The sequence below is a fragment of the Protopterus annectens genome, chromosome 12.part0, assembly GCF_019279795.1.
Source record: "Protopterus annectens isolate FY-2018-M chromosome 12.part0, PAN1.0, whole genome shotgun sequence".
NCBI lineage: Eukaryota > Metazoa > Chordata > Ceratodontiformes > Protopteridae > Protopterus > Protopterus annectens.
Genome location: NC_056746.1, coordinates 211,343,331 through 211,357,327, shown reverse-complemented (window position 1 = coordinate 211,357,327; position 13,997 = coordinate 211,343,331). Strand labels below are relative to the sequence as shown.

General features: G+C 36.2%; 1 protein-coding gene across 1 annotated transcript in view; it reads left to right on the top strand.

Moving 5' to 3' along the window:
- LOC122816455 (cytochrome P450 3A24-like) overlaps window positions 1–13,997 on the top strand; it is a 519,725-nt gene that overhangs the window by 325,926 nt on the left and 179,802 nt on the right. The window contains exons 10-11 of the mRNA XM_044089263.1: window positions 3,352–3,512; window positions 10,148–10,374. Coding sequence (XP_043945198.1) covers window positions 3,352–3,512; window positions 10,148–10,374 — 388 coding nt within the window. The remainder of the gene's footprint in view (window positions 1–3,351; window positions 3,513–10,147; window positions 10,375–13,997) is intronic.

Below are 13,997 nucleotides of genomic sequence, written 5' to 3'. Positions count from 1 at the left end.
TTAAACTCTGTAGTCAAGGTCTTGATGTTAATCTTTATGTATTTTATTTTTATTAGCTTAATTGGAGCTTATCTCCCCGGGCCTCTACTGAAAATGGACATGTATCCAGTTGGACTAGCCCGGTCAACAAATGTAAAATAAATAAATAAATACAATCTTTCCTTGGCTATATATATTAGGCTGGTCAGACTTATAGGTTTGTAATTGACTGGGTCTGTGGAAGGTCCTCCATTCTGCAGGGTAAAGAAGTTTTTTCAGATTCAAAAATGAGTAATGTAATTTATAAACTGAGTGTTGAAAGGCATGCCAGATAATTCTCAAGGTTTTGATATAAAAAGCCTAAATAAATAGTGCTGTTGGAACAATTAGATGTACAAGACACATCACACATTACTCAGTTACCTGTTGGGGTTAAGAAAATGTAAAGAAAAAGATTTCTTAACTTATGCACTTGAGTGTGTTAAGAGGTCATGGCTGTATATAGCTTGACTTTACTACTACGCTAGAGAGGATTTCAGTATGCCAAAGAATTGTCTTCTGATTTCCTGCATATGTGCCCAAACCACAGCATTCTGTTCTCTTTGACTTTTTCGACAAATGAAGTTACTTTGGTTTCTGCTCCGTCATCATTCCTTGATTAGTCCCACAGTGTGCATCCTACTACCTTTCACAGGCACTTCATCTCCATCAGCTCCAGCTTTTTCAACTTATCTGCCTTTACTGCCCAATCTTTTGTACCATACAGAAGTACTGGTCACACCACTGTTTTGTCCACCTCACTTTTTAGTTTCTTTGCAATGCTTCTGCCCCATATCACCCCTGACACCCTGTGCTAGTTGACCACAGAGTCTCTGATTCTAGCTTTAATCTTCTCATTCAGACTTCCATTCTCTTCATTCACCCCTCCTAGATACTTGAAGCAGTTAGCCTGTTCTGCTATTTTCCCTTTTATCTCAGTTTTAAGCTTATTCTGTTTCCCCATTTGCTGCCATGATATCTGTCTTGGCTGTACGCCATTTCATCCCATGTGCCATCAGTTTTACATTCTATTCAGCCATCATTTACTGAAGTTCTTTTTCAGCTTGTAATGTCACATCATCTGCATACAGCAGCTTTATTGATCTGTCCCCATTGTTATGAACAGCAGCTGGCTCAGAACTGAATCCTGATCAAGCCCCAATTTCCACTGCACACCCCTCTGTAGGTCAGTAACCTGTTCATACTTTTGTCTGTGGATCCTTGTAGATAGCCTGCACTAATTCTACCAATATTTGATTGCTTATTATAATGTGAATGCAAGTAACACTACTATGGAAATAATGTTGTCCTCAAATAGAAAACTTTGTTACTTATAAGACTGTATCTGACAAAATATGAAAACAAAGAAAAATTATACTATAGACCAGAAGGTAGTAAGAATAGAATAGAAGAACAACAGATATCAAGTAGGTTGAATCTTTTCAAGGTTTAGAACACAAGGATATATTTACAAGGCAGCTAGTGGGAAGACAAGTAAATCAGTTAAATAATGCTCAAAACAGCTGGAGGGTACACTTCTCATTAAAATGTGATTCCCTGTAGAAGATCACCTGATGTGCAGGCAGATACCACAGATGTGTTGAATACTAGGTCCTCTCCATTGATGCCAACTGTCTAAGTCATAACTCCAGGAAATGAGCATGACAAGATTTCCAATAAAGCAAGTGATGATAAGCATGACCACTTGGATAGGAGGATGGCCTGTCAATATACTTGACCATGGCTATTACTAAAAAACAATGGTCAAACTGAGCATGGCAGACAAGATATTAAGCTATACAGGGCTGAATATTCAATATCAGTTAACACCAATGGTTGATGGAGAAGCTAAGGTCACACTAGTATCCAGAGAGGATAGCTCTAACGGACCTAACCAGGTCACTGTTTCAATCTAGGTGGAGCCATAGAGATGCAGCAGTTCCAAATGTCTATGGAAGCTCCTTTACTGGTAAATTGGGGGGGGGGGGTGCTATTTTAATAAGCAATTAGATGTAATTAATAAAAAATTACTTTGAAAATATTTCTCTCAGTAAGTATTCACTGTTGAGTAAGATAACTATGTTGTGTGAAGTAATTCACAAAGAATGAAACATTCATGATAACCAGATGGAGGTTCAAGGACATTGGCTCAGAAACAATAATACTAAGCTCAGCTACGGAATCTTAAAATCGAAAACACCTTGAACTCATTAAGTAATTACCAAAGCTGACATGTATGCATACCAAACCTCTCAAGTGCACCTCACTATGAGGAAATGCTCTCAGTTTAATTCTGAAGAAGACCACGTTCCTCACTGTTCCACATTGTAAGGGTCCATCACACATTCATCATTAAGAATATTTAACTAATATCCATGGAAAATAATACTGAGTCATAAATAATCAAAAAATATGTAAGTATAAAATAACACATTTTAACCATGATGTGAACTTTCTAGTTGAAGTTGTCTGTACCCTGTTAGTAAGTGTTCCACATTTTGCCCATTTGTTTCACATTAGAAGAGGTACTATTTCACATTTGGGTGACAGAAAGTTGAGGACTATGATGCATGCTTCTTGTCTCTTTATTTAGGTGAAATTGTAAAGGAAGGTGTTGTGTCTCTGAATTAATACAAACACATTGCTGTATGCAGGTACAAGCTAGGCACATCATTCATGAGCAGCAGGCTAAGGAATGCCAGATGCAGTTAAAGCAAATACACAGCCAAGTGCGCAAATTGTAATCTGTGCTGTGCTTGGTCTAAGCCGTGGCTAAAAATTGTCATTTGAACCAATTAATTTACCCATTTGACAAATAAAACAATAAATGTATCATAAAACTTCATTTTAATGGGTAATTCATGCTGCAGTGTGGCAAAGCACATTATCCATCAGGTTACTAGGAGTACAGCTCAAAGCAGAGAGAAAGGTAAGCAAAGCATTTATTTAACACTAGCCTCTGCTCAATTAGATAAAATATTGGATATAACTACATGGTTAGGGAGAGTCAGACAAAAGCATATTATTAAAGTAGAATTGCTCAGCTACTTTCTTGGTTGTTATTAGACATGTGGTCCTTGAAAATGGTGAGAAGCTTAGCTCAGTATCCCAGTAGTACCAATCTGTTTGGTTGAGTAATATAAGTTCATCGGTGAATAGTAGGCTCAGTCTACAGATTATTGTAGGCTTGGTCAGTAACTAGAGGTCAGAATCAAACTCTGTACCTTTATTGTGTGAGGTTGAAACCTTAACCATTATGCTAATCTTCTCCTTTTGCAGGCAACTAATGCAGCCTTGTGTGCTGTTTCATAAGTTATTTTTTCCCCCACTTAGGCCTTACTGATCAGGAAATTATTGTACAGGCACTTATCCTTCTTATTGCTGGATATGAGACAAGCAGCACCTCTCTCACCTTCTTGGCGTACAATCTTGCTACCCATCCCGATGTTCAGCGGAAGCTGCAGCAAGAGATTGATGAGGCATTCCCCAACAAGGTAAGAGGTAACACAGTACAGCGGCACTTGCTAATTTACTATGGCTTCGTGACAACAGCTGAAAATGGACTATGGCTGAAAAACAAATTACTTGAGCTAGGTCCTACCTATTGCTTTTATATAAAAATGCATCTATTATTTACTTCAGGGATGTTTTGTTTTTGGATTTTAAACAATTAAATGCACATTTGCTTCTGCATCAAAGCAAATGCAGCAGTTTCAGTGTGCCTTTACAAGACCGACTGCAGTGCTTAACATTTAAAAACATTGCAGCTATAGTCAAGGGCTGTTTATTGAATGTGTAAAGTAGTTATTCATTTTAGAGAACATCAAAACATTGACTTATTTTTTTCATGCATTTTATCGCAAACCTTGCCAAATTGTTCTTTGTTTCCTGAAGACAGTATTTGACTTTATGACTGTTACTTTTTTAACATTTGTCATGTAACTTTGCAATTATTATATTTTTTTTTTACTGGAACTACCTTATGTAAAGTGGGAGTTGGGTAGATTTAATTAGTCTTTTTTTTGCACTACATTTCACTGTGCAGCTGACTGTCGGCTGCCATTGGTACGTCCCCTCCTCCATCATGTCTGCTGGGATCTTCTGTCCACCTCTGAATGTACCCTGACCCATGCTAATGGCTGATGAGGAGATCAAGGCATCCTGGTGCAACATCATATGGCTGCTGCAGATATTGTAGTATTTTTTTACCCCCTTGTATATGCCTGTATATGATGGGTGTGTGTGGAATTGGGAAGTGTGATATTTTATCTTATCTACATGGTGACTCAACTAATATCCTCCACCTGTTCCCATTTAGGACAATGTATCTTAACATGTCCCTAGCTCCCACGAGGAATCTAACAAGAGGAGTATACAGGCATATACCCTCCCCCTGATAGGCATGCCTATTCTTTCCCTATGTGCCACAGATGCTTGAGCTGCTAATCAAACCCAAGGTACTTGGGTTATAGCCGGGGTTTTATCCATCTATGTCATGGCTGTATCAGTTTATATATGAAAGCAATCACTTCTTATTGTTGGTGACAAATTAATTTTGTTGCTTCCATGTGTTGGCAACAAATTATGTATTTTTCAGTATAAGTTGCAGGCAGTTATACTACATCTGTTTTATTTCATAACAGCACTTTTGCAAAATAGGACTGATGAAAAAGCAAAGCCTCTTACATTTTCTTTGCAAGAGGTATCTCTTGTACCTCCATGCTAATATAACAAACACAGTAGCCCTCGACTCTCTGGACTTTTACAGAATGCTCAAATATTTGCCCCATATATTTAGCCTGTTCCTCACACAATCTGTGTGTGTTTAAGTATTTTTTAGTGTTTTAGCCTGTCCCCATTTAATTAGATGTAGAAATTTTAAGGAAGAGTTTAATAAATTAGAATGTAAAATTATCTTAAATTATACAACATTGTACCCTAAGGGGATTCATTTGGATCCAAATTCGACTTTATGAATATTTATACATAAATAATTAAGTTATTTTATATGTATAATTATGTTTAAAATTTATGTTCAAAATTATGATATATATATTTATTAATGTAATCATTGATTTTGTATGGAATATATTTTAAGGTAATTAGTTAATTGGTTTTGATAATTAGGGTGGTTTAAATTGGTTGATTGATGAGCACTGGGTGCATAAATTTGACCATTTTTGCATGTGAAAGCTATTCCTAGGAGGTGAAAGGCTAAGGTGCCAGAATAATGAAGCTTAAAAAGTGAATGGCCCCTGCTGTGAAGCTGTTTCCTTATTTATGGTGTTTTGAACTTTTTTTAAAGCAAATCATTGAGAATTTAAATCATTAATAATGATAAAAATTTAAGTTTAAGACCTTATTTCCTACCTTCCGAAAATGCATTCAAATGCAAAACTTGTTATTTTAGCAATGTTCTAAGTTTATAGGAGCAATATTTAAAACCTGTCCCTGATTTTGGGCTTTTGTCCCTATCCATCCCACCCCTATTATTTTGGCCTTGTCCAGAATTCTTATGTTAAGAAATTTAGAGGTATGACAAACTCTGATCTGAGTTCACAGCTTCTGAAATAAAAAAGGAAGTGTATTAATTTTCAGTGAAGTACCATTTCATCTGAGTGATGTTATTTATAAAACACAACACACAGTAGTGGATATGACCAGAGCAATTTACTCCTCCTGGTACCTCGGCTGTTTGCCTTCACGGAACATTATACATCCAAAAAATTGCAGTTTATATAGTGCTCTAACACAATTATATCATAAGCCCATCCCATCAGTTAAACAATTAAACCTTAAATACAATCAAATCATGGTGAAAACACAAATCCAGCATATTATGTAATATATAAATGGTCATATAAATGACCACTGAAAATTCAATTATAAAAAATATTAATGATAGAATACTTTAAACATTATGGGATATATAACCTCTTCTACAAATCACCCTTAATTAAAATATGTATTATTTTTTATATATTTTTATATATATATATATATATATATATATATTTGTTTACATCCCACTTAATTTCTTTTATTTACAAACACTCTCAAAGTATATAAATAAGTGTATTGTTTAAAGAATTTTGTTGTAGGAATATAATTTAACAAAAAAATTAATGGGAAATATTGAAAAATTTATGACTACAGGCTGACAATGTGGTGTTTTGTGTGCCAATAAAGGGGGTAATTGAGTAGTGATGAATAGACAGCAATATAATCGAATGGCTATGAAATTGTTGGAAAAAACTGAAGATTATACCAGTTTGATCTTTAATCCACTCCAGAATTTCAACAAGATGTTGTTGGAATTATTGGAAAAAGGAGAAAGACTGGGTTTTTTGACTATCAAGATGTTAAAAAATTATTCATAGCAAATCTTGTTAATCCAAATTTTTTGTCATACCCAAGATACATAAGGACAGGTTTGAACCCCCTGGTAGGCCTATAGTGTCAGGTAGGAATTCTTTTATCTACAATGTAGGAGCTTTTCTTGATTTTTTGCTTAAACCTTATATGTTAAAAAATTCTTCTTACATCAAGAATGGCCAGCATTTATGCAAAATGATGGAGGATGTTATTTGGTAGGACAATTATTTCTGGGTTAGTATGGATGTGGGGCATTTTGAGAATAAATTCATGTATCCAGCTGAATTTTTTAAGAAAAATGTCATCATGTACAAAAGGTTTATTGATGATTAGATTATGATTTGTCGGCAACCCATTAAGGACTTTTGAAAGTTTTTTCGAAGGATTAAATCACAATACTCATGGATTAAAGTTAGAAAATGTGATTTATAGAAAGACTACTAATTTTTTGGAATTTACTTTTTTGTTGATGAAGATGATAATATTCAATTTAACCCTTACAGAAAGCCTACAACTGTTAATAGTTGTTTGTTTGCATCGAGTATGCATCCTAAACATTTGATGGATATATTACCAGCAGGGGAATTCAAGCGGATTTGGCCCAACACATGCCAATGTGGCTATAAACAAGGACAATTGAAAGTAAGTTGTTGGACAGGGGTTATTCTACTGAAGTAGTCACAGCTGCAAAAAAATAGAATAATGGGTAAGTTGGGTAGTAGGTGCAGGGAAGAAGAGAGGTCATATTTCTGATTCTCACATTAAGTCCAACGTGATGGAAGATACATTTTTTTATGTCATGAAGTATAGTGTCTTTTCTAAAAGTGTAGTTAAGCTGGCATTTATGGCCTATAATAAGTTCAGATGAAAATATGGGAAAGATTTTCCCAAGGAAGGTCACTTTTTCTTATGAAAGGTTTTATAATTTGAGAGAGTTGTTAAATAAACCCATTAAGTCATATAACTTGAATCATAGGTATGGGGCCTTTCCCTGTGGCAGCTGTAATCTCTGTTCTAGGATTAGGAATTTATCAGATTAATGGTAGGAGATATCAAACTAGGGGTAAATTCAATTGCAAAACTTGTGGTGTTATTTACATATTGGGTTGTGGATGTACCAATACCAAGTGGTACATCGGGCAGACAAAACGCAAAGCTAGGATTCGAATCTTGATTCTTGGAGCATCTGTCTGATATTAGGAACAGGAAAAGAGAAAGTCCAGTGGCACAGCATTTCATGATAGCACATGAGGGTGATAGTGGTTCATTATTTTTCAGTGTTTAGGCTGATATTAAAGGATTTGGGAGTAATTTTCAAACTAGGTTAAATTTTTTGGAAACCACATTCATTTTTAATTTTGTAACTCCATATCCTGGGGGTCTGAATCAAGAGGTATCTATGCCATTTTAATGTATTTTCAGTTTTATATTTCCTCATATTTATATACTTTGAGAGTGTTTGTAAATAAAAGGAATTAAGTGGGATGTAAACAAATATATATAAAAAATATATAAAACATAATACATATTTTAATTAAGGGTGATTTGTAGAAGAAGTTATGTATCACATAATGTTTAAAGTATTCTATCATTAATATTTTTTATAATGGAATTTTCAGTGGTCATTTCTGTGGCAGTTTATATATTATATAATATGCTGGATTTGTGTTTTCACCATACTTTGATTGTATTTAAGGTTTAATTGTTTAATTGATGGGATGGGCTTTTGATATAATTGTGCACTATATAAACTGCATTTTTTTGGCTGTATAATGTCCTGTGAAGGCGAACAGACGAGGTCGCAGGAAGAGTAAATTGCTCTGGTCATATCCACTACTGTGTATTGTGTTTTATTCAGGATTGTAAGTTATTTGCAAGAGTTTTTCATTTTGTTTTGGTGTTATTTATACTTGTAATGATCAGTTCTCAAAGAAGGGAGGGAAATGCAACAGAAATTTTGATGTACCTAAATAATTAACAAAATGTTGGACAAAAAGACACTGCAAAATACAAAGGAATTATCCAAGAAAAAGGAATGAACACAGTGTGAAAACAGAATGATACTCTGAGATAACATCCTGAGAAGGTGACAAAAATGGTTATGAAATCCAAAAACATTATGAGACAAATCAAAGGTAACCTCATAGTGAAGATAAAGAGGAAGTATAATGACTGTCACAAAGCGGTAGCTGTGTATTTAATTCTGACCAAAGCTGTTCGTTTTTCAGCTATAAATAAGCTCAGTACAAGAGAAAGGGATAATGAAGGAATACAAGCATTAGTCAGTTATTCAGGCAATATCTAATTGTATGTAATTTGTTTAGTACAAGGTCAAATGGTTAGCATTTCATCTCCATGATGCCTGACTAACTGAAAACTCACTGAAACCAGGTGAACAATGGCCATCAAAACTGACGCATCTATAAGAAGCGTAATTGAACATTAATTCAAAGAGGAATTAAGTATATTGGTATATTTGAAAGGTAGCTTGTTTAATATTTAAAATTAATCTATTTAATTCCTACAATGGCATCCCCATGTAAGAACACAGACAAGCTAACATTTAGTCTGTACTCTGTACTCGCTTATTACTCCCAGACTGTAGCTGAAATGGATCAACTAAGATCAGTCCACTATTATGATTAACAAATATAGATGGATAGATAAACAGAGGGGCAGATTTATAGACAGATGGGTAGAGTGAAAGACTTATAGACAGATAAATAGATAGACAAAGGGATAGATAGAAAATAGATAAATACACGCATTCATCCATCCTCAACCCCCTTTTCCCATTTTTGCACATGGGTTCAGGGTAGAAAAATCATAAATGGTAGCTTGTAAAGTATGTTAATTGTGCTGGGGACATGCTTTAACACTGTTTCTTAAAATTTATAGACATTTTTCTCTGGTGAGGTCAATAAAACTTGTCATTTGTTTTCTCCAACAAGTGAGTGGTATAGATGAATTACCGTAGCAGGGCTAGCCACCCGGTGGTCTAAACCTCAGCTTGAGGTGATTGTCACAATTGAAGTGACACCCCAACCCCATGTGCAAAATGGGAAAAGGGATTGAAGACGGATGGATGGATACAGTAATGACAGAGTTTATTATGTTTATTTTGGAGGTTCAGGGGTATTTCCCTCAGGGTGTAATGGGTGTTTGTTGCTCCTTTTGTGATTTGTAATAGTTTGTTGCTGAGCAACAAATTTACTGACAGTTTTTTATTTGACAGTCAGCTATAATAAACTTTGCCTGTTTATAGTCAATCCTTAGTTGTCGGCAAGTATATTTTGGACAACAGTCAACCAGTAAATAGTCATATATTCTGTAAATTGCTGAGTTATTATATACATGTTTATATTCCTGAGTAAAGCACAGTTCATACGCTTTTATTTGTTTATAGTTAATTATTTATTGTAAAGCTGGTAAGAATAGTTAACAACAACATTCTATCCTTAAGAGTACCTGGGATAAATCACTTATGCAGTTATACAGCATCTTGTAGAATATTTAGGAAAACCAGCCTGGGACTCTATCAAATAAACCTTGTTAGCAGTTCAAAGCCTAAAATCCTCTGATCTCTATGTCTAGGCAGTTTGTATGTTACATATGAGAATAAGCAGATCATGTGGGCCTTCATATCCATTGTTTCTGCATTTCTTATTTGTCTTCTGTAACACTGAATAGTAGTTCAGTTAACAACTTGTAGCACAAGTATAAAAACTGACATGTTTTACAAAATTTTTAACAGGCTGCTTTGACATATGATGGACTGATGCGATTACAGTACCTTGACATGGTAGTAAATGAATCACTACGGTTATTCCCAGTATTTGGAAGGATAGATCGAGTTTGCAAGAAAACTAGTGTGGTGCATGGAGTAACCATCCCGAAAGGAGTACTGGTCATTGTGCCAATCTATGCCCTACATCATGACCCTGAACTATGGCCAGAGCCAGAGGAATTCAGACCTGAGAGGTACATATGCATCTGCGTTTCTTTGTTTTCATGTATGATAATTTATATTGAAAATAACACGTGTTCAAATTCATTCAGTGTCATTAAAAGTGGTAGCAAAACAAAACATTATGTAATGTTAGAGAGAATTCTGAAGCACTGAAAAATGCAATTCGTTTTGTTTTTTGTTTCTTTGTTTCACTTCTCCACTATGAAAAAAATACATCATTATGCCCCTATCAGAAGTACAAGATCTAATAGTCCTGACATTCTGAAAATTAAATTATGATTCAAACATGCATATAGCATGTTGCAACTTTAAAGCTATTTTGCAGAGAGGACTTTGCCCCATGAATCCCCATACCCTTGTTACCTATATGTGCAGTAACTCACTGATTACTGTGCCCTGGAATAAGTAGAACAAACCGAGATACTGCAGTCTTAGTATAGATTTACCACACCTGTGCCAGCATTTCTGTAGTTCCACTGCTGTTGTTCTCACAGTATTTAGAGACACCCCAACATTATAAGTGGAAAGAAGAATCTGAGAGCCAGCCACATGTAGTAAGGCAATCTGACCATTCCAACAGCCATTAGAGACACAGATTCACAAACCAACACTTTTTTCAAATTTAAATAAATCTCTGTAATTACACAGTGGTCACTGCATAAAGTACTTGACTCCTTCCCCTTTCCCAGTTACTGTGCAGTCTCACCAATTCATATCATATGTTTGTGCATTATTCAAGGAATTCTCAGTGATGGCTTTAAAAGTCAAGAGCACAGTATTTCACTAATCATACCACATAGCTGGATATATGCACTGATCCATACATTTTTAACAGCACAATTATCAGCAAGAAAAAAAAATACTTATAAAAACTGTCATTTTAGAAACATTTAAAATTTCTCTTTTTAATTAAATACATTCAGTAAGAGCATTGTATCACACTGTTAGTAGGGGCATTGCTGGATGCACCTTTTCTGGTAATTTTTATCTCCATGAGTGGTGCTTTCAGGGACTAAACTGTACTGGCTTTGACTAAATCCATGGCTACCTATGCCCAAGCATTGCTTATTAACTAAACAGATAGCTCTAGAACATTTGTCTGTTTAGTATTCAGATAAACTCTTGATTCATGGGTAGTGGGAGTACCGTTTTCTTATGAATGCAAGGTCAATTTTTTATCAGTTAACTCCAGTTCTTGGGGAAGTCATGAGAAAAAGCATGAGGATACCTCAATTTTACATTTGGAGTAAAGACTGCTGACAGCTGTGGAGTGGGGTTAAAACCAGCATAAAGAAATAATATTTCATGTGGAAGGATTGTGAGATCATGCAGACAATTCCCAGAGTAAAAGCAGGGTGTAGATCTATGAGGGGGTTTAAATATCACTTAATTTAAAATCGTTTTTTTTCTCTAAAAACTGCATTTTAACTGATTTTGGCCTAGCACTCAAGTGTGGGGTCATTTATTGCACTGTTGTGATTATTTTGCTGCTTGTGTATCTCTGCTACCTTCAAACTACAAAAAAAAAAAAAAAAAAAAAAAATCTTGCTTTTTTCCCACTTTCTGAAAGTTAAGAATGTTCAGTTACATTGCTGTTCTGAACTGTTTGTAAGTTTCTAGAAGGCCAGTGCTTGCTTGGACTAAAGGGCAGTCTCTGTGTTTACCAGTGGGAGTGGTAAACATTGAACAGCCTGCCTGTCCCTGGAGGAGTGGTTACTACCTAGAAGCTGTAGTTTTATTGGCCATTTTGGGTAATTTCTAAACTCCTTGATCTCTCTCTCTTAAAACCCGACTGCCACGTGGTTTTGACGTCTTTTCAGGCTTGCTAGTTGTTGCTGAAGCACCTACCAAGGGGAGAAAACGCTGAGAGAAGAAAAGGAGCCACTTTTGTGATTTTAAGTATTTTCTTCTGATTTTTTGCTAAGTTTTACTGCTTTGCCGCCTACTTTTTGGCATTTTCTGGCTTGCTAAAGTTTATATCTGTAACAGTAACAGTACTTGGAACACATCTAGAGCCTGTTTACTGCATTTCCTGTGTTGCACTTAATTTAAAATAATTTTTTTTCTCTAAAAACTGCATTTTACCTGATTTTGGCCTAGCACTCAAGTGTGGGGTCATTTATTGCACTGTTGTGATTATTTTGCTGCTTGTGTATCTCTGCTAACTTTAAACTACAACAAAAAGAAAAAAAAAATCTTGCCTTTTTCCCACTTTCTGAAAGTTAAGAAAGTTCAGTTGCAGATTTGCTGTTTTGTACTGTTTGGAAGTTTCTAGAAGGCCAGTGCTTGCTTGGGCTAAAGGAAAGTCTCTGTGTTCACCAGTGGGAGTGGTAAACACTGAACAGCCTGCCTGTCCCTGGAGGAGTGGTTACCACCTAGAAGCTGTAGTTTTATTGGCCATTTTGGGTCATTTCTAAACTCCTTCATCTCTCTCTCTCTTAAAACCCTACAACTCTCTTTTTGCGCGGTTTTGCACACTGAGCAGCGTCGGGCAGTGCCGCCTAAACAGGTTTAAACTATTCCAGGCTCTTCACTTTTTCCCTTAGAACTGTTCAAACTCTCAAAGTAATCACTCTATTCTCTTTCTAAAGCCCTGCACTTGCTCAGCTCTTATAAGGAAACAATAACTAACTAAAGCACTACACCCTCCTTGACTTCTCATAAGATTTAGGCTCCTGATTGATCCTTCCTGATCAAGCAAAAAATCAGTTCCCTTCCCCTAATCTGATCAGTAAAAAAACAGTTCCCTATACTAATCTGGTATGTCCAAGGATCAGTTTCAAGGTTACTCTCCAGTCCAGCTGGTGAATCTGGGAATTTTGAGGCAACCTTACAATTGTCTTATGTACACAGACAACCCTCTCCTCCTTCCAACAAACTCTAATACACGTGAGAGATGCAGTTACACAGCCAAACTGGAGGCAGAGCTCTCTCAACCCAAGACTGGCACAGTCAGTCAGTCAGTCAGGAGGAAAAGGTAACCACCCGCACCACAAATCCAGTCTCACACAGACCTATTGCATCTGCATACCCAACACATAAACACACAAAAACATACTCGGAGGCTCTAAATAAAAATCTGCCTAAACAGCAAAGACCTCCTAAGCAGATATCCAAGCAACAGCCACCCCTCAACAATACCCATGAATCACATATCTCACAAAATCAGTGTGCCTCACAGTCACAGCCCTTGAGGCAAAACTAAACACCAGATACACTTGTTATAGGGGACTCTATTGTCCGGCACACTGATGTCCCGCTCACCAGACTGAACAAGGAGAAGGTCACTGTAAGCTGCCTGTTTGGTGCCAGGATCCACCACATAATGCAAGCACTCGGGTCACTCCAAAGCAAGTACAAGTATGACTCCGTCATTCTCCATGCTGGTGTGAATGACCTGAGACGTACCTCCCTGGACTACATGAAAAGAGACATAGAGGAGCTCTCTGACCATGTAGCCCAGGCTGGTATGACCCTGACCTTGAGTAGCATATTGCCCTCACCAAGAATGATGTCACAGTATAAAGACAAAGTGATCAGTTTCAACAATTGGCTAAAGTATTGGTGTCATTCAAAGGGGATCCAGTGTCTGTCAGCCTGGGATGACATGCTCGACAAGCCACATTGCTTCGCT